General features: G+C 40.0%; 1 protein-coding gene across 2 annotated transcripts in view; it reads left to right on the top strand.

The window, feature by feature from the left end:
* The first annotated feature begins 320 nt into the window (after nucleotides 1-320).
* Nucleotides 321-19,731, top strand: part of si:ch211-125o16.4 (neuroblast differentiation-associated protein AHNAK) — a 33,320-nt gene continuing 13,909 nt past the window's right edge. For both annotated transcript variants that reach the window (XM_052011299.1, XM_052011298.1), the window contains exons 1-3: nucleotides 321-438; nucleotides 14,969-15,007; nucleotides 16,176-16,332. In XM_052011299.1, coding sequence (XP_051867259.1) covers nucleotides 15,005-15,007; nucleotides 16,176-16,332 — 160 coding nt within the window. In that variant the 5' untranslated portion in view covers nucleotides 321-438; nucleotides 14,969-15,004. The remainder of the gene's footprint in view (nucleotides 439-14,968; nucleotides 15,008-16,175; nucleotides 16,333-19,731) is intronic.

Genomic DNA, 19,731 nt, shown 5'->3' with positions numbered 1-19,731 from the left:
GTAACAAGCAATTGCTTCGTAACTAGTGTAACAATTGCTTCGGGCCAGAAATTTCCATATCAGGTGCTTTGTCAAGTATATTCTCTGGTAATTTTATTCCAGAGCTTGTAAAGTTTTCCTTAAGTGAACTATGTGAAAGAAGAATCTTGCTGTCCAGTGGGAATAGACAAATTAACTGTTGTGTTTTCAGAAGTTGCCTATGTTATGTTGAATTCCTCAATGACTAAACCAGAGTACGTGTATCTGTGTGTGTCCAGGCCCCTCCTTGAGGGGATTTAAAAACACACCTACCCAGTGTACTTTCTGATAAACCTGTTGGATGACTTTCGAAGTTGATAGAGACGGCAGGTAAAGAGCGTTACTGGTCCAGAGCACCTGCAGCATTGGAAGGAACAACACCCTACAGCGGAGGAGAACTTAGTGCTGTGACTGCAGCAGGTAAGAGACTTTTTTGTACCCAATGAAATCTTGTACTTTAGGTGAATATTGACCCCATATCATTCAGTAACTACTAAAGAAATGTGTCATAGCTGGCATGTAAAAGATTTTTTCTTATGACTGTAAAGGCAAATAGTTTTTATCTTAACTTTGGACTGTTTTAATTCTGGCTTGGGTTCAGTAGCAAACTGGTTGAATACCTCATTATCTGGTGTTCTGTCCATTCACTGACTAGGTTGACCTATTTGATTCCTTTGCCAAAGTAAGGGTGGGGATTTAATATTTCCAAGTTGTAGTGGTGATCTGTTGGAACAGAAATTAGTTACTTGTTAATCTATTTAAGCAGAAAGACAGAAAGGAAATAATTTACTATGCCTTATAGTTTCATAACCATAAAATTGATATAACCTGCAATACCAAAGTCTGTGGAAATAGTTTTAAGGTAGGGCAAGTTTCATCATCTTATATTAGTTTGGGAGAGATGAGGTGGATGTAAATGTCTCACAAGTGGCCGAGAAATATATTGTTAACCTAACAAGTGGTGGCATTACTTAATACAACATGAACAAAAAACAAGCTATTGGAGGAACTCAGTGGGTCAGGCAGCATCTGTGGAGACAAAGGGATAGTCAGCATTTCAGGTCGAGACCCTGTATCAGAACTCCTGCCTGACTCGTTGAGTTCTTCCAGCAGCTTGTTTTTTGCTCTGGATTCCAGCACTGGCAGTCTCTTACATCTCTATTAATACAACATGACTTTGTTTTTATTTTATTTTCCCTTATGCCTGCTGATTTGGTCCCTGTTCTTCCTCAGATGGATGATTATGTGTTCTCTAGACATCTATTTGTTGGTGATAAAATGAACATTAAGAATTCCACTTTCTATTTTGGGGCAAGTGCTACACATATAAGCTACCCTGTCAATGCAGACCCAGGATTGAAGCTGGAATTTTTTTTACCTATCTGTTATTTATTGAGTTTGCCTGCCCACTACCATGTAAGTCTACACTAAGAGCATACATGAGTGTGCCCAGATGTTATCCTGAGTTGTTTTCAAATTGACAAGAAAATCCATCAACAGTTTTGTCAACTAACTCTTTTGAAATAAACCTAAGTGAAGAATTAGTTAGTTTGAAGGGAGAAAGACTGAGACTGAGAGCTCCATGTTCCATGAAGTATAATTGTTTCTGCATTGCATGAACCCCAGAATCCGCAGCAAGCCTGGAAAGCAATGAGACTAGCTTAAAATTGGAGGTGAATGTGTCGTATTGTAAGACGGTCTTTAATGCAGTTTGTAGTATTATCTATAATTTATACAAATGGAGACAGATTTCCATACAAATTGGCCTGTTCCGAAACAGAGAGAGTGATTGGAAAAATTATAGCACCATTAAAAAAGACAAACCAAATATAACTTTGATATATACAGGCAACTTAAAATTCAAACCTCTGAAATAGGCTAGGCAACAATGAAACTAGCCCCAGGGATAAACCAATATATGCTATTGCCTTTCAAGTTTAAAAATAGCACACATACCTAAAGCAAACCCCATACACAGGATTGTTAAATTAAATATTCCTGAACCATCAGTCTGGGTATAATTTACCCAGCCTCGGAAGCAAGGCCCCTAATTACTAAGCATGACAGCTTTTTCAACAACACCTACCCTCCTTGTATGAAACAGGATATTTAGCCTGAGCTCTCTAACCTGAGTCTGGAGTGGATAAAGGCAAGTGGAATTGGACTAAGGGAATAAAGACTTGGGTCAGATCAAAGTGAGGCTAATAATCTCGGATGATGAGAATAACAAACACAAGAAGGACAATTGCCCTGCAACCTGCAAATTGGCTCCCCAATGTATTTATGTAATTATAACTACACGTGATAGAGCTCTTTATAGGACAGATAGAGAATAACCTTGATAATTAAATGGATTTCTCACTTATTTGGAGATTAGCAGCATTGGTTAGAAACACAACCTTTATCCGAAGTGCTAAATGCCCTTCTACATTTCAGTTCCCTTGACTTTTGTAAGCACAGTAGAATACTCAGCTGCTATTATGATGCATATTGCCTCCTGCTATTGACAACAGGGAAATTTCTTCTCCACATCTTTCTTTTTCAAAAAATTTGCAGTCCTGTAGCAATATTAACTTTAATAATAATGTCATAACTGTATCTTAACTTTGCAGTAACTGCTGATGATATTCAGATGGTTTTATGTTAAAACTTCCAATGATAGGGTAGAGGTCTTCTGTGGGAACTGTGCTATCATTAGTTGTATCCACAGAGCAATGGTGGGTCAATCTACAGTGAAACAATGAAACTAGCCCCAGGGATAAACCAATATATGCTATTGCCTTTCAAGTTTAAAAATAGCACACATACCTAAAGCAAACCCCATACACAGGATTGTTAAATTAAATATTCCTGAACCATCAGTCTGGGTATAATTTACCCAGCCTCGGAAGCAAGGCCCCTAATTACTAAGCATGACAGCTTTTTCAACAACACCTACCCTCCTTGTATGAAACAGGATATTTAGCCTGAGCTCTCTAACCTGAGTCTGGAGTGGATAAAGGCAAGTGGAATTGGACTAAGGGAATAAAGACTTGGGTCAGATCAAAGTGAGGCTAATAATCTCGGATGATGAGAATAACAAACACAAGAAGGACAATTGCCCTGCAACCTGCAAATTGGCTCCCCAATGTATTTATGTAATTATAACTACACGTGATAGAGCTCTTTATAGGACAGATAGAGAATAACCTTGATAATTAAATGGATTTCTCACTTATTTGGAGATTAGCAGCATTGGTTAGAACACAACCTTTATCCGAAGTGCTAAATGCCCTTCTACATTTCAGTTCCCTTGACTTTTGTAAGCACAGTAGAATACTCAGCTGCTATTATGATGCATATTGCCTCCTGCTATTGACAACAGGGAAATTTCTTCTCCACATCTTTCTTTTTCAAAAAATTTGCAGTCCTGTAGCAATATTAACTTTAATAATAATGTCATAACTGTATCTTAACTTTGCAGTAACTGCTGATGATATTCAGATGGTTTTATGTTAAAACTTCCAATGATAGGGTAGAGGTCTTCTGTGGGAACTGTGCTATCATTAGTTGTATCCACAGAGCAATGGTGGGTCAATCTACAGAAATTGTCTGGTTAATGGGAGGAGTATAGTGGATGGAAAACCTTTGATATTGTATCACACGGGTGGCCACTGCAGGCAAGTAAAACTGGTTGGATGGGAAGAAACAAAGTTGGAACAAAGTGCAGTTTTCCAGTGTAGTTGGTAATGGAGTCTAATGGGATCCAAACTTACAGGCAATGTCAAAATTAGAGCCATTGGACAAATGACTTAAGAACAATAGGAAACTGGAAGAGCATGCGAATAAGAGAATGGTGAAATTGTCAAAAAGTGGCAGGTGTCAATTAGACAGCCATAAAAAAAGGAAAACTACTGAGGCAAAAGGTGACTAAAAATTGTATTGGTAAATCAATATAAAACTTTAAGCACCCAACAGTAGGAATAGGAACTTCTGTGCTTCACGGAACTGGAAGAGTGCTCAGGCGATAGATTCACTAGGATGGTACCTGGGATAAAGAAACATAAAATAGTGAGGTACATTCGATAAATCAAGAAAAGTGAAAATAAAGTGTGATTTGATGAAGGTGTTTAAAATCACACAGGAATGTGATTCTTTGAGGTTACTTCCAATAACTAAAGGGAACAGAATGATGAGGATGAGAACATAAGAACAATGATGGTACCTATCAAGACCATGAGCTATCATAAAGTACTTTATGATGATTTTTGCAGTATAAGTTACAACTATGGCAGCCAATTTCCAAATAGCAAGCTGCTAAGGAATGCATTGTTATAGTTTGTTGAGGAATACTATTGGACAGGGTATCAGGGACAGCACTCTGTGAAAAAGTGCATTGGGATTTTTTTTACATCCACCTGGGGGCTTTGGTTTAAAATCTAATCCAAAATACAGCACCCCTGACATTATTGTAGTGCAGATTTTGGAGCACTAGATACTGGGTGAATTGTTCCACTGGAGGGAAAAGGCTGATTGAATTAGAAAGGGGCTTCCAGTCATTATTCAGCTTTTCTTCTAATGTAATATTACAAATAGTTCAGTTTATTGATAAAGTGTGATCTGAATGCTCCATGTATTAATGGCTACAAAGAGAACTATTATGCCAAAATACAAGGTTAAAGCATTTAGAGAGCTCACGTATTAGTAAAATACTTAATTTTTTAATTTGTTTGTTTTTCCAGGCAATAATTGATACTGTAAACTTTTCTATGTATGTTAGAAAGATAATTGCTATGGTTAATGCAGTCATTTGGGAGTTGTGAGTCAGTTAAATGATGTTTCTTTCTCTCCACTCTCTGTGCACATCTCACCCTGGAATGTCTTCACAATGGATGCACTCAGCATTTGCGGGTGGTGCAACAGTAATGCAGCTCACATAGCTGAGACTGAGCAAGAGATGGTCTTGTAACAAGTAGGCAAACTGTGACCTTCAGGCTGGGAGCCAAGCTGTGACTGTGTTTACTTAGGATCTTGGAGTTTATTGCCTTAATTCTCTCTCTTTTTGGCTTAAGTAAAGGTAGCAAACTGAACCTTGCCACAAGAAGAAAAGAAATAGGAGCAAGTGGGCCATTTAGTCCTTTGAGACTGCTTCTCTAGTCAATAAGAACAGTTATATTTTACTTCAACATTACTTCCTAAAGTTTCCCCATATTCCTTGGTTCCCACAGTATTAAATAATCTGTTGTTCTCTCTCTCTTAAATATGCTCGATGTCTGACAATAGACATTGGGGTAAAAAAATTCCAAGGATTCAGAGAGACATAGGATCTCAGAATAATTATGGTGCAGTAGAAAGCCATTTGTCTTATCATGAATGGGTTTGCTCTCTACCAGATCAACTCTCTAGTTCCTTTCTCTGCAGCCTTTCAAATTTTTCTCCACCTCTTAGAGGCCACAATGGAACATCATCTGTAGGTGGTGCATTCCAGATTCCAATACACACTGCTAAAGAAAAGCTTTTCCTCATGTCACCCTTAATTCTCTTCCCCTTTATTTTATATCTGTGACCTCCGGTCCTCAACCCCTCTACCAAAGGGAACAGTTTCCCTCTGTCTAGACCCATCACCATTTTATATACTTGTATTGAATCTCCTTTAGCCTTCTCTTCTCAAAAGGAAATAGACTCTGACTCTCTAATCAATCCTTTTAATTACAATCCTTCATCTCACGAACCATTCTCGTAAATCTTTTCCGGGCTCACTCCAATTCCTTCACATCATTCATCTAATGTGCTGACCGAAATGAACACAATACTCCAGCTGACGCTGGACCGGTCTTTTATTAAGGTTCAGCATGACTTCCCTGCTTTTATACACCATGCCTCTATTATTAAAACCCATAATTGTGTGCGCCTTATTAACTTCTTTCTCAACCTGATCTGCCACTTAATTTTCTGCACACATACCCCAGGTATCCTGCACCCCTTCTAGAACTGTATGCTTTATTCTATATCCTCCCCTCATTCTCCCTACCAAAATGCATCACCTCGCATTTCTCCACATTAAACTTCATCCGCCACTGTCTGTCCATTTAAATCCTACTGTAATTTATTACTACCATTTTCACAAAACTGCCAAGTTTTGAAGCATCCTTAAATTTAGAAATTGTGGCTTGCAATCCCAAGTCCAGGTAATTAATATAGCCCAAAAAGCAATGACCCAAGCACCAGTCCCTGGGAAATTCTTTTATTCATCTTCATCCAGTCTGAAAAACAACCATTCACTAATCCCCCGCCATCCAAGGAACCCCAGTTTTGTGTAATATCCTCATTAAATAAGTGTTTAAAATATAAATACACTCCATTGTCTACCCTGAAGGTCTCAACCTCAAAAAACTGACACATGTGTCAAACACAATTTCCTTTCACTAATCAATGTTGACTTTGCGCAGTATTATTATGACTCACTGGGTGCTTTATTGTTATTCCTCCAATAAAAGATTCCAGCCTTTGATCAAAAACTGATGTGTCAACTTCGATAACACTCCTTAGATTCAAATCCCATTTCACAGACATGAGCACAAAGATCTAGATGCCACTCTGGTGAATTATTAAGTGATTGCTGCATTGTAGGCAGTTCTGCCTTTTGAGTGAGACATTAAATTGAGGCACTGTTAATCTCTCAGGTGAACATAAAAGATCCCATGGCATAACTTTGAAGAACAGGGGAGTTCTCCCTGACATTTAGGCCAATATTAATCCTTCTGGCAACATTACCAAATGATCATTACGTCACAATCACAAAGCTGTTTGCAGGAACTCAGTGCTCAAATTGGTTACAGCATTTCCTGTATTGTCTCAGTGATCGCAATTCAAAAGTATTTCATAACTTGCCAAGTCCTTTGGGACATCCTAGATGGGATTAGCAGGCCATTTTATAAACTCAAGTCATTCTCTCTTTCCTTTGGAGCCTGGCCAACTGGCCTATTTTATCTCTTCAGTGGCTGGGTAATGTTGCCATCTTCCAATCTATGGTGATCGTTCTAGTATCTGGGAAATTCAGTAGGATCATTAGGAGTTCATCCACATTGTTTTGGCTACTTCTTTCAAAAATACTTGTCTGAAGGAGCTGGTTCGGGGGAGCTGTATGGATTTTAGTCTCATTGACCTCTCCAGAACCATTTCCTTTCCTAACACTAATTTCTACAACTTCCTCATTCTAAGCATACTCTTGGTTCTCCACAACATCTGGAGTGTTTTTTTGTCTTCTCCCATGCAGACAATTACCAATCATTAATTTAATCTCTTTATTCCCCATTACAATTTCTCTTGCCTCTGCATGTATGAAACCTAAGTTTAATTTTGCTTCAATTTCCTGTTTACACACCTATTGAAGCTTCTGTAATTTTTATATATATCTTTTGCTGATTTACCTGTCAATTTCATATTTTCCCTCTTTATCAATTTCTAGGTCATTGTTTGGGGAATTCAAACTTCCTCCCAACGCTTAGGCTTATTATAACATCTGGCAGAACATTAATGCTGGAATTCAGATTTAAAACAGAATGTTAACCTTTTGTAATTAAATTTACCAGTTGCCACAGTGGGGCATAAACTTGCGTCTCTGATTATTAGTCTTGTAACAAACTGCTAGGGTACTGTACCCTAGTCCACAATGATCTGCCTTATGTACTACACTTGATATCTAAAACATCCTATGATACTGAATGATTAATTTTTAGAAATACAAAAAAGTTACGCTATGCTGTGTTTCTGCTACAGAATGTATTCTAGCCTGTCTGCATCAAGTAAGAGACCAGAAAAGATTACAATATCGACACCTAACCACTGACTGCAGCTTTAAACTTAGTGTTCTGCCGCTGTGGAAAACACGGATAAACATGTTGAATTTCAGAATTCCAAGAGGCAGCCTTTTTCACTGAGTGTGGGCTTGTGAAGATGTCGACTGTTCATTTCCCTCCATAGATGCTGCCTGACCTGCTGAGTTCCTCCAGCATTTTATGTATGTTGTTCCAGATTCCAGCATCTGCAGAAACTCTTGTGTCTCAGTGTTTTTCCAGTCTCTTGCTCAAGGACCAACTGGAAACATGCTGGATGGTCGGGTTCTGTGCATAAAATAATATCTAAAATGGTAATTACATCTACCTGCTTCAGGCAAAAAAAGAAATCTGTTTCCAACCCCCTTCCCCCGACACCACTTTCCCCAGTGAATTTAGTTCCTTCAAATGGGTCAATGTTGCCAGTGGGCACAAAGTGGTAAAACCAATGAGAATTTTGGTGGGGACTGGGTGGGGGTGTGAAGAATGTGGGAGGGTGGAAGACTATCCACTGACCTAGTACAAATGATGGTTTTGGTTGTTGGGAGCCAATTATCTCAGCCTCTGGATATCATTGCCAGAAATCTTCAGGGCAGTATCCTGAGAACTTATGGCCAGTACATCCAAGAAGGTGAGGCACACTAGCCTCTCCAAAGCTGGATAAGGAGCATGAATATCTAGAAAATTGCTTAGGCTCTTGAAGTATTGGTATTGGTATTGGTTTATTATTGTCACTTGTACCGAGGTACAGTGAAAAACTTGTCTTGCATACTGATTGTACAGGTCAATTCATTACACAGTGCAGTTACATTGAGTGCAGTGCAGTTACATTTAACTGTTTTTTCCATACAAAAGGCTGGAGGAACACAGGAGGTCAGGCAGCGGGTCAATGTTGGCAGTTACCATGAGGATTGTCCTCTGAAACATCACAGTTCCTTGAATTAGAATGGATTCATAAAAAAGATGGGAAAAAAAATAAACACTCGCCATTGTATCTGCCCCTTCACATTCCTCTCAGAATGTCCCAATATTTGTGACAGCTAATCAACTGAATTTTAAATTTGTGACGTAGGAGACCTGGCAGCCAATGCATGCACGTCACGCTCCCACAAGCATCAATTGATCTGGATTTCTATTTTAATAAATTTGATTGAGAGATAAATATTGGCTGGAACACTAAGGATATCTCCACTCATAATCTTCAAAATAGTGCCATGGGATATCTTCCATTTACTTGAAAGAGCAGGCAGGGCCTCAACCTAATTCCGGATCCAAGAGATGGCCCCTCTGAACATGCAGCATTCCTTCAGTACTGCACTGAAGTATCAGTACAGATTTTGTCTAAGAATCTTCTGGCTTGGGTGGAATGCCATCAACTGATTAGAGAAGTACAAGGTCTGAGGCTAGAGTGAGGTAGTTTTAGGTAAATTTACTGAAGTATACAAAGAATTATTAAATCCTATACGTGGATAAGATGAACCCTGATTGTTCGTTCCAACTGGACTTAGAAAGTGGGACCAGCGGATGCAAGCTGAAACCAGCAACTGATAAGTTTAGAACTGATAACCAAGAAAAGTTCTTTACTCAGTAAGGACAATAATCTGCCAGTGAAGTAGTAAAATAAAACATTTGGCTAAATGATACGATGGAAATTTAGTTTATTAAGTGGGTGAATTTCCATGGTTGAGTGATCTTCTCTCATCCCTGATTCGCTGCTTCCTTTATTTGAATTCCCAAGGAGAATCCAGTCAAGTAGCAAAGTGCCACTGTGCAGTACAATCAGGTCTTTCAGACTCTGCTATTCGATAAGGCTTCCCAACAAAACAAACAAGACTTACTCCACATGTTGATGTAGGGCAGGAAAGAATGCTGTAAATCTCGTTACACAGGCGACATTCTTCTCCTTTTAACAAACAATCTCAGATCCCTTTCAGCAACACTGGATTATATACCAATCATTTTCCTTCTTCTCTGCAGGCAGTCCCTTGAAATTGAGGATATGCGTTGATTGTACAGATTAATAGATTAATAATATTTTTCTTTGATTGGAACACAGTGAAAAATGAAAATTGGGGAAGAACTGTGAACAGGGGGCAGTTCATTTTCTATGTTCATGAGGTTTTAGCATTTTTCCCAATTTTCTTTTTCATTGTGTGTATTTACGCTATGATGCATCACCAGAATGATCATTCTTTAACTTATTGAGTCACTGTACAAAAAGAAACATGATTTAATTTGAAGATTTAGGATTAACAATTACATTTGAAATTAAACACCCCAGAATTAATTAAAGAGCAGAGTATTTGGTTGTAGATTAGATTAGAACATTGAAATGGCTAATAGCTTCTTTAATGTAAAATGAAGGATCTGGCTGTTTATTCTATCATTAGCTTCCAGTATTGTTCAAAAATAAATTTCCTTGTTTAGAATATGTGAACTTCTATCATATAAAATCATCCTCGTTGGTGGAAAGATGATCCATGAAACAGATTCCTAGGGAAAGTCATTGATTTGATTGCCATCTAGAAGTGAGTTGGATTGACAACATCACTTCTTTGCTTTGTTTCAGGACAGGCAACAGAAGGAAGTTAATGCCCCAAAAAAGAAGGTATCAATTGATGTTGGCATTAAGAGGAAGAAATTCCATGGGCTGGGATGATAAACAGTTCACACTTTGGACACTTTTATGCTCCTATGGATTTAATGCAAACAGACACAATTTTTCCTTGTGTTTCCTTAAACTTGTCTAGCTCCATACCTTCATCTTGTGTGTGTAAACCCCTTTATACAGAGATGATGGGCAGATGGAAGCCAGAGGGGGAGGGGATTAGAGAACCAGAAGGTTTAGTGTGTGTGTGATAGGCAGATAGAAGCAGGCAGGGGAGAGGAATGAAACTGGGTGATGGGCAGAAGCAGGAGAGAGGAGAGAGAAAGGAGCACAGGGAATGTGGGTTACCTGAAGTTAGAAAATTCGATGTTCAAATTATTCTACTCAGGTGCAATATGAGGTGCTGTTCATCTCACGTTTGGCCTCACCCTGATGATTGTTAATGTTTTCAGGCCTCACTTTTGGGAATGTGAAAGGATGCAGGCTGATTAGGTGTTAACACCTTACAATGTGATGTTCTCTGACAACAAGCTATTGCTATGGGGATGAAGAACCTGGACAATTGAAGGGGTCACCAGTGGCAATGGAGAAGAAGTCAGTGCAGTGTACAATCATGTCCGCTGATTTATGTAACAGGAGAGATCCAGTACAAGCTGTGTAAAATTCTGAGCAAAATATTTCCTGAATATTAGAATTTGGGCCAAATTAGAAGGAATTGTCATTGCAAAATTTATGTGCACACTTGTTCTCATAGGCAATTATACAACTTCATTATTTTAACATCTCTGGTAAGCAAAATAGGTTAATAGCAGCAGTAAAATAACACCAGCAATAGTAGTTGGTTGAGTCATAATCACAGAGGGAGACAGCACGGAAACAGGCCCTCCAGCCCACTGAGTCCATGCTGACCACCAGGCATCCATTTTTGTACTAATCCTACCCTAACATTTTATTCTCCCCACATTCCCAGGTCCCCCATCCCCATCAGATTCTACTACTTATCTATAATCTATAACTTACAATGGCCAATTAACCTACCAACCCACACATTTTTGAGATGTTGGAGGAAACTGGAGCAACCAGGAAAACTCCACATTGTCACAGGGAGAAGGTGCAAATCTACACATACAGAACTGGAGTTTAGGATTGAACTTGGTTCACTGGAGCTGTGAGACAGCAGCTCTACTGGCTGCATCGCTGTGCTGCCCAGTGTGATCATAATTCCTTTCTTCATTGCTTTTGATTGTGCAGCTTCAATAGTATCTCACAACATTGACACCAAGGTCTTTTATTGGCCAACGGTACCCAAGGTTCTACATTAATGCTATGTTTTATTTGCACTTCATCAGTGCACACAACCCAATACAAAAATGGTGATAAATATAAATGGATAATATAGAATTGGCCGCTGACTGTACACTTTGCCAGCCTCCGCAGATGCTACTTGACCAGCTGAGCTCTTTCAGCGTTCTGTGTTTGTTCCTAAACCTTGCCAGATTTCCTGTTTCTTCTTCCTGTCAACCAAACAGGCAACTAATGTACAAAGGAGTAACTTTTCTTTTGTTGTTCTTTGTCTACCAGTTTCTACTGCTGAAGTCCACGCTACATCAATGTAAAGTTGATGATTGGGACAGGGGAGACATAAGAGACTGCAGCTGCTGAAGGAGCTCAAAGGGTTGAGCAGGCAGCTGCAGGGGCTGGGGGAGGAATTGTTGAGAATTCGGGGTCGAAATGCTGCAATCAACTTAAAGTTGATGATAGTTTCCTGACTTGGCTCTTGCTCGCTAATGTAAGGCCTCAGTGTGGCTTGGAGACAGAGACAGGCTGGTGGGTGATAGTGGAACCAGATAAGGGGGGGGATGAAGGGCAGGTGGATCCGGGTGGTGGATGGGATGGGATTGGAAAGGTGAGCCAAGAGAGAGGAAGGAAGGAACCCAGGTGATAAGTATGAGGGTGATGGGCAGAATAAATCAGTGGGAGAGGGTGAAGAGTCTAGGTATATTGGGGGGGGGGGGGGGGAAAAAGGGGAGGGATGGAAAAGGAGATGGAACCTGCAAGGACAGGTGGGAGTGGGAAAGGAACACAGGGAGCGTGGGTTACCTGAAAGTTAAAAGTTCAGTGTTCGTACTACACTATATGTACGCCTATCTACGCAAATCCTATTTACCTGCATTTGGCCCATATCCCTCCATTCCTTTCCTATCCAGGGATCTTTCCAAATGTTTTTTAAATGCTGTAATTGTACCTACCTCCACCACCTCCTCTGGTGGCATGTTCCATATACCCACCACCCTCTGTGTGGGACAAACTTTCCCCTCAGGTCTTCTTTAAATATTTTCCCTCTCATCCTAAGCCTATGTCCTTTAGTTTCAGGCTCCTCTACCCCGACTATCTTCTATGCCCCTCATTATTTTATAAACCTTTTTAAGGTCACCCCTCAGCCTCCTGTGCTTCAGTGAGAACAATCCTAGCCTAATCCAATCTCTCCTTGTAACTACAAATCCTCCATTCCAGGTAGCATCCTGGTAAATCTCTTCCGCACTGTTCTAGCGCTACTCATTTCACCTGTTTAAATCACAGATCAATTTTTTGTATCCCTACCATCAACTTACCTGGATAAGTTAATGTACCTCAGATAGACTCAAAAAATGCTGAAAACACTCAGCAGGTGAGGCAGATTCTGTCGAGAGATGAACAGTTAATGTTTTGGGTTTGTCAATCATAGCTCGTTCATCTTCATAGCATATCTCAGTGTTGGGATCAATCTCAGAGGCTTTCATGATCTGCATAGGTCAGTTATTCACAGAATTAATCTGCCTCATCATCTGGTGATCCCATCTGCTTTTCAACAGCCTCCTCTTTCCCTTTTAAAATCTTTTGAATGGGAGTTAAACCATGGTCCTATTTGCTCTCTCAGGTTTAGGTGTCATTAGTTAATTAGTTTAGGCCGAAGGGCCTGTTCTCTGTGCCGTCCTGTCCTATGTTCTATGTAAAAGAACCCAAGGCAACCATTTTAACGAAAGGGCATTATCATCAGATGACCTGACTAATATTTACTTCCTAAAATAGATTATCTGGTAGGTTTAGGGTTAGGGTTAGATTTGTGGGAGCTTGTTATGCACTGCTGTATTCCAAGTTTGCAACAATAACTACATTTTAGACAAACATAATTGGCCTGTACAGACTGTCCCTGGGTAATGAATGGGTTCCATTTTTACAGATATCCATAAGTCAATAGTCCATAAGTAGGAAAATACACGAAAGTCACCTGATATGGTAACCATATTTCCACAGTATTGTAGTGAATGACATCAAAAGCACCTAAGATTAATAAGAAAGTAGAATTACTACAAGTGGAGAGAGAGAGAGGAAACTAGTTCTGCTGTTTATAGGAACCAAGATATTTACATATGTTGGACTTCTGAATATAATAATATTATGGGAGCTCATTCATACATAGGCCTCCATAAGTCAGGCGTTTGTAACGTGGGGACAGCCTGTAATGTGCTGAAGACATCGTGAAAGGGATTATGTTTTATATTAAAGTTCATGTATTTCATTTACCTTTTTACTAATGTCCCAGGTGATATATATTGAACAGATGAAAGCTGTTATTGTTTACATTAAGAAATCATTTAAAACTGATAGAGATATATTTGCACTGTCTAGTTCAAAATGTTACCACAATCAGTATTTCTCACCTCTAAAAATACTGTGTACCTGTGCATCAGCATTTAATTGTGAGCAAGCCATTGTCAATGTAGTACTGCCACCCAGTGGACCATGAAGTATAACACTGCTTCTCTGAGAACAGATAAATCCAAGGTGCTATCCATTCTTCCCTCCACTCCTGAGTAAATTAACATTCCCATTCTGATAGCCATAATCCAGTGTTCACTCTCCTTCCATCAAATTTAAATTGTTTCTCTCTACGGACAGAGGATATTGGAATGCTCTGTTATCAAATTAGTACGTCCTGGTTATTAAAAACAGCGAGACCTTGTACAATCATGGGTTAGTGGGAGGAAAGTTAATGTAAACCTGAGCTTTCCTTTACAAACTGTAGTTGGTAGAATTTAAACCCTCAATAATGACGAGAAAATCAGAGGTCTTAATATGCATTGGAGAACAGACATGATCCATGAGAAATGAATAATAAAAAATGTCTTGATTTGGATAGTAGATGCAGAACTGAAGTATGATGGTTTAAAATTAATCAGTTTGCAGGAAATCCGGAGGTTGGACTTCTTTTAATCTAAAGGTGGGTGAATTTACAGCAAATACAATGCAATCAAACTGCTAGACCATGTGAGGTTCACATGTGATATCCCCAACAGGCAAATAGCTCAATGATAATCAGCATTTAAACTCACCTTTGAAGAAATGCCACAAAGTACCAGAAGGCAACTGATAGTTGTGGAATGAATCAATAGCTTCAGGAAAATAGGGAGGAGTTTGGAAGCAAAATAATTAGATGTGATGTTTTTAAATAATGGACAAGATTTCATTCTGTTTTTCTGTCTTCAAGGATTTATGTTGGAAGAGAAGCGACTGAGATGATAAAATGGTATGTATCATTTACAAGGCAACCACCAAAGTATTATTGAAGATATAGGTTTGTTATTTGTCTGATAATTCTGATACTTTCTGTAGTCCATTGATTCACACCCTGTATTTTTCAGCAAAAGTCCTTCTGATTTATATTTTCACCCATATACTAATGGTAGAAAGATATCCCTCACCAAATAAAAGTCACAATAATGAGAGCCCTCCTTCACTGGCATATCATGGTTAAATTGTTTGTTCTATACATTCAACTCATTGCAGTAATTCTTCAACGCTGTTTTGAACACAACTCCCAAACCTTTTTTCTCTGAGTAGGACAAAGGAAGTTGATGCAAGGAGGCTACACTGCCTCTGATTTCCCATGCAAACTACACACCATTTTGGATTGTATGTTTATTGCTGCTTCTTCATGGCTGATAGGGTCAAAATCACCCAGGGACAATGAAAGCATTAATATAAGATGCACAAATATGTGGTTAAGGTGTTGGACTTAAGATCCAATGGACGTATGTCTGCGTGGATTCAAACCCCACTCCTGCTATTAGGATTTTTAGGGCAGGCATGGTAGTGTAGCGGTTAGCGTAATGCTATTACAGCGCCAGGGACCCGGGTTCAATTCTGGCCTCTGTCTGTAAGGAGTTTGTATGTTCTCCTCATGTCTGTGTGTGAGTCCTCTGGGTGCTCCAGTTTCCTCCCACATTCCAAAGACGTACGGGTTAGGAAGTTGTGGGCATGCTATATTGGCGCTGGAAGCATGGCGACACTTGTGGGCTGCCCCTAGAACACTCCAGGCATAAGATACATTTCACTGTGTTTCATATGACTAATAAAGTTACCTTATCTTATAATATGATTACCAGTTAACCAGAATGAGATGCCAGGTTTATTCTTTCTCGCACTATAGGCACAGATTACGGGCGGGGTGGGAATGGGAGTAGGCATTTTGTATATAACTTCCCCTTCCTATCCCTCCGCTCCAACCTTTATAACCATTGACACCATGAAGTGAGATTTGGAGTGGGGCTGGAGGTGGGGGAGGGGGATTATTTCTCTTTCAAACTGTGGACCATAAGCAAAAATACTCATTTTACTGATGATCATTGGATGAACGGTTTTACTTTCAAAGGATCACTGCAAGCACTTACATCTGATCTTTCTTCTTAAACTAGAATTTCAGCATGGACACTGGCACGGCAGTTGTTCTGCCAAGGAGTGAAGGGGCTCTCTCTGATGATCTTACCCTTACTGACTCACCTGGCGGAGGTGTTATAATTGGGGACATACAGCAAGACTCACCAGTTGCAAGAATTGGTACCCTGAAGAAAGGTAATTGTTTTTAAATGTGTGACAATATGAGTAGCGAGGTAGCCTACAAAACAAAACTAAGTCATTGCAATGGGAAGGAAACATTTAAAGAAAAAACACATTAGTCTTTTGGTTGGCGGTGTGCCTGTTTTCAGGTTCAAAATAGGTACTTGTGTTCAATATGTCCAGTAGGACAGATGCACACAGTCCCTTCCTCAGGATGCCATAGAATGTAGCTTCATTGCCTTGTGTTCTTTTTATCATAATGCTATTGTATTTCTATGGTGGAAAGGCTTTGGGTTCAGGAGATGAATCCGCTGGTCCAGTTGAGTTTCTGGTCAATGGTGACCCTCAGGATGTTGATGATTTTGGACTTAGTGATGATAATGCCTTTGGATATCAAGGGTAGCTGTGTAGACTGTCTTATTGAAGATGGTGATTTTGTGGTAGAAATGTTATTTATTATTTGTCACTTATCAGCCCATGCCTGAGCTGTACTGTGGAATGAAACTGAACATTCTGATGGAAGGAAGGTCATGGCTGACCCTAGAACACTGCCTTGAGGAACACCAGCAGTGATGTCCTGCAGCTGGGATGATTGACTTTCAACAAAGACAACCATCATCCTTAGTACAAGATATGACTTCAACCATTGGAGTTTGTCCCCTTGATGTCCAGTTTTACTAGGTCATCTTAATGTCACACTCAGCCGATTGCTGCCTGGATGTCACCGTACTTTTTAATTTCAGCTTTTTGGTCCATTTTTGGACCAAAGGTGTGATGAGATCTGGAGCCAAGTAGTCCTGGCAAAAACCAAACGGGGATCTGTAAGGAGGTTATTGATGAGTAAGTGCTACTTGATAGGATTATCAATGACGCCTTCCATAACTTTGCTGATGATTGACAGTAGACTAGCTCAGTGGTAATTTGCTGGATTGAATCTACCCTGCATTTTATGATCAGGACATACCTGGTTCCACTTTGTTGGGTAAATCTCTGTTGTTACTGCACTGGAACAACTAGGCCAGAGGTGGAGTCAGTCCTGGAGCAGATATCTTCACTTCTTGTCTCCATAGCCTTAACTGTATCCAGTGCTCACAGCTATTGCTTAATATTACATGAAGAATATAGAACATAAGAAGTAGAAGGAGGACAAGGACATTAAATCCCTCACTCCTGATCTGCCATCAATCAGATCATAATATCGTGGCCACTCATTTACCTCAGTGCCACTTTCTGGGAATGGGAAGGGGAGTTAAAATAGCATGCCAACCAAAAGCTCACAATGGCCATTACAAACAGAGGGCAGATGCTCTGTGAACCAGTTGCCTTATCTTGTCGATGTAGAGGAGGCCATATTAGGAGCATCAAATGAGATTGGATGAGGTGCACTTGAATCTTTGCCTCACTTGGAATGGGTGTTAAGGTCCCTGGATGGTGGTGAAGGAGGAGGTGTAGAAACAAGCGATGCACTTTCTGTGGTTGCAGGGGAGCATGCCATCGTGTAGGGAGAGATGAGTGGGGAGGGAGTAGTGGACCAGGGAGTCACAGGGAGAGTAGTCCCTGCAGAAAGGGGTGGGAGGGAATTTCAGATATCCTGGAATGGAAGGCCTCACTTTGAGGATGGGAATGTTCTTGGAGCTTCTTCCTTTTGTTATTTGTTTAATTGTCCACCACCATTCATGACTGGCTGTGGTAGACTTACAGAATTTTGCTTTGATTTGTAGGCTGTGAGATTGCTTTTCACTGCCTATTGATTGCTGTTTTTCTGTTTAACATATACATAGTTCTGTTTATCAGCTTCACCAGGTTGGCAACTCCTGCATGCATCAGTGAACTAGGGTTGATTCCCTGGTTTGATTGCAATGGTGGGGTAAGGAATAGGCCAGAACAGGAGGTTACAGATTTTGGTGTACATTTATGGGCTACACTGTCTCATGGATGCCCAGTTTTGAGCTGCCAGATTTGCTCCATCTACCTCCTTAGTAATATTATAGTGTCATTTGACATGATGGTGGGTGCCTTTGGTATGAAAATGGGACTTTATCTCCGCAAGAACCTCTACCAATGCTGTCATAGACAGAATAATCTGCAATAAGAAGACAGCTGAGGATAAGGCCAAATAGGTTCATTCCATGAGACACAAGAGACTGCAGATGCTGGAATCTGGAGCAAAAAATAAATTGTTGGAACAATTCAGTGGGTGAAGCAGCATCTGTGAAGGCTAAGGATTGGTCAAGGTTTCTTGTCAAGACCCTGCATCTTATTCCTCACATTCCTTTGCTCACTATTTGTTGTGGACCCGATCTAGTGGCCTTTGGTGCTCCTACCAAGTCACTTTTATTGATGGACACCGAAGACCCCATCCATAGTACACTCTGTGCCTTTGCTACTTTCAGTGCTTCTTCCAACATGGGCAAGCAAGAGTTCCTCAGGGCTGCAAGGCCCAATGAATTCTACTGCTTGATCAATATCCTTACTTTTATCATAAGCTCAGAAGTGGGGATGTCCGCTGACAGCATAATATTCCATTTGATTCACAACACCTCAACAAATGAAGCAATTCATGTCTGCACACAGCAAGTCCTGGACCACAATAAGTTAATGGGTGATAAGTGACAGTTGGCTTCTACACACAAAAGCACCAGGCAAAGTCCATCTCCAAAAAGAGAGAATCTAATCACCTGCTCTTTCTAATCAATAGCCTAGTTATTATTGATTAGAAACTCAAGTGGACCAACCACATAAATACCGCAGGTCTGGGACTGGATTTCCTGCAGCAAGTGACTCATCTCTTGACTCCCCGAGGCCTATCTAGACAAGTAAGGAGAGATGGAATACTCTTCACTCGTCTGAATGAATACACTGCCAACAATTCTCAAGAAGCTCAACGACATCCAGGACAAAGCAATCCACTTGATTGGCACCTGGGCAACCACCCTAAACATTCATTTCCTCCACCAGCACACAGTAGCTGCGGTGTGGATCATCTACAAAATGCACTGTGGTTACTTGCCCAGGCTACTTTGACAGCCTCTCCTAAAGCTGGGATGTCTACCGCCAAGGGAGACAGTTCATGGGATGACAGTAATGGCGTCTGCTCCTACTTAACCCAATAAATGCTTGAGAAGTATCAACTAACTGCAATAATCTCTAAATGTTGTTATTAACTTCCATAAGCCTTGATTCAAATGGACTATAAGCATATGTAAAATTAAAATAATAAAATATATCATTCCCTTTCTCTTGAGTTACCTTCTGCTCTTCATTGTCATTTTCCAGTCACTGCATGAGTTTCAATGCTTTCCTAAAATTAAAGACTGCTTGATAAGCTTCATGTTATGTAATGATTATGCATTTGTGTAAAGTATTGAGCAACGTGTCACAGTGTATGCTAATGCTGGTGTTTTTGTTTCCGTA

Source organism: Pristis pectinata, chromosome 3, assembly GCF_009764475.1.
Source record: "Pristis pectinata isolate sPriPec2 chromosome 3, sPriPec2.1.pri, whole genome shotgun sequence".
NCBI lineage: Eukaryota > Metazoa > Chordata > Chondrichthyes > Rhinopristiformes > Pristidae > Pristis > Pristis pectinata.
The sequence above is the reverse complement of the archived record's forward strand: the minus strand, read 5'-3'. Positions and strand labels throughout refer to the sequence as shown.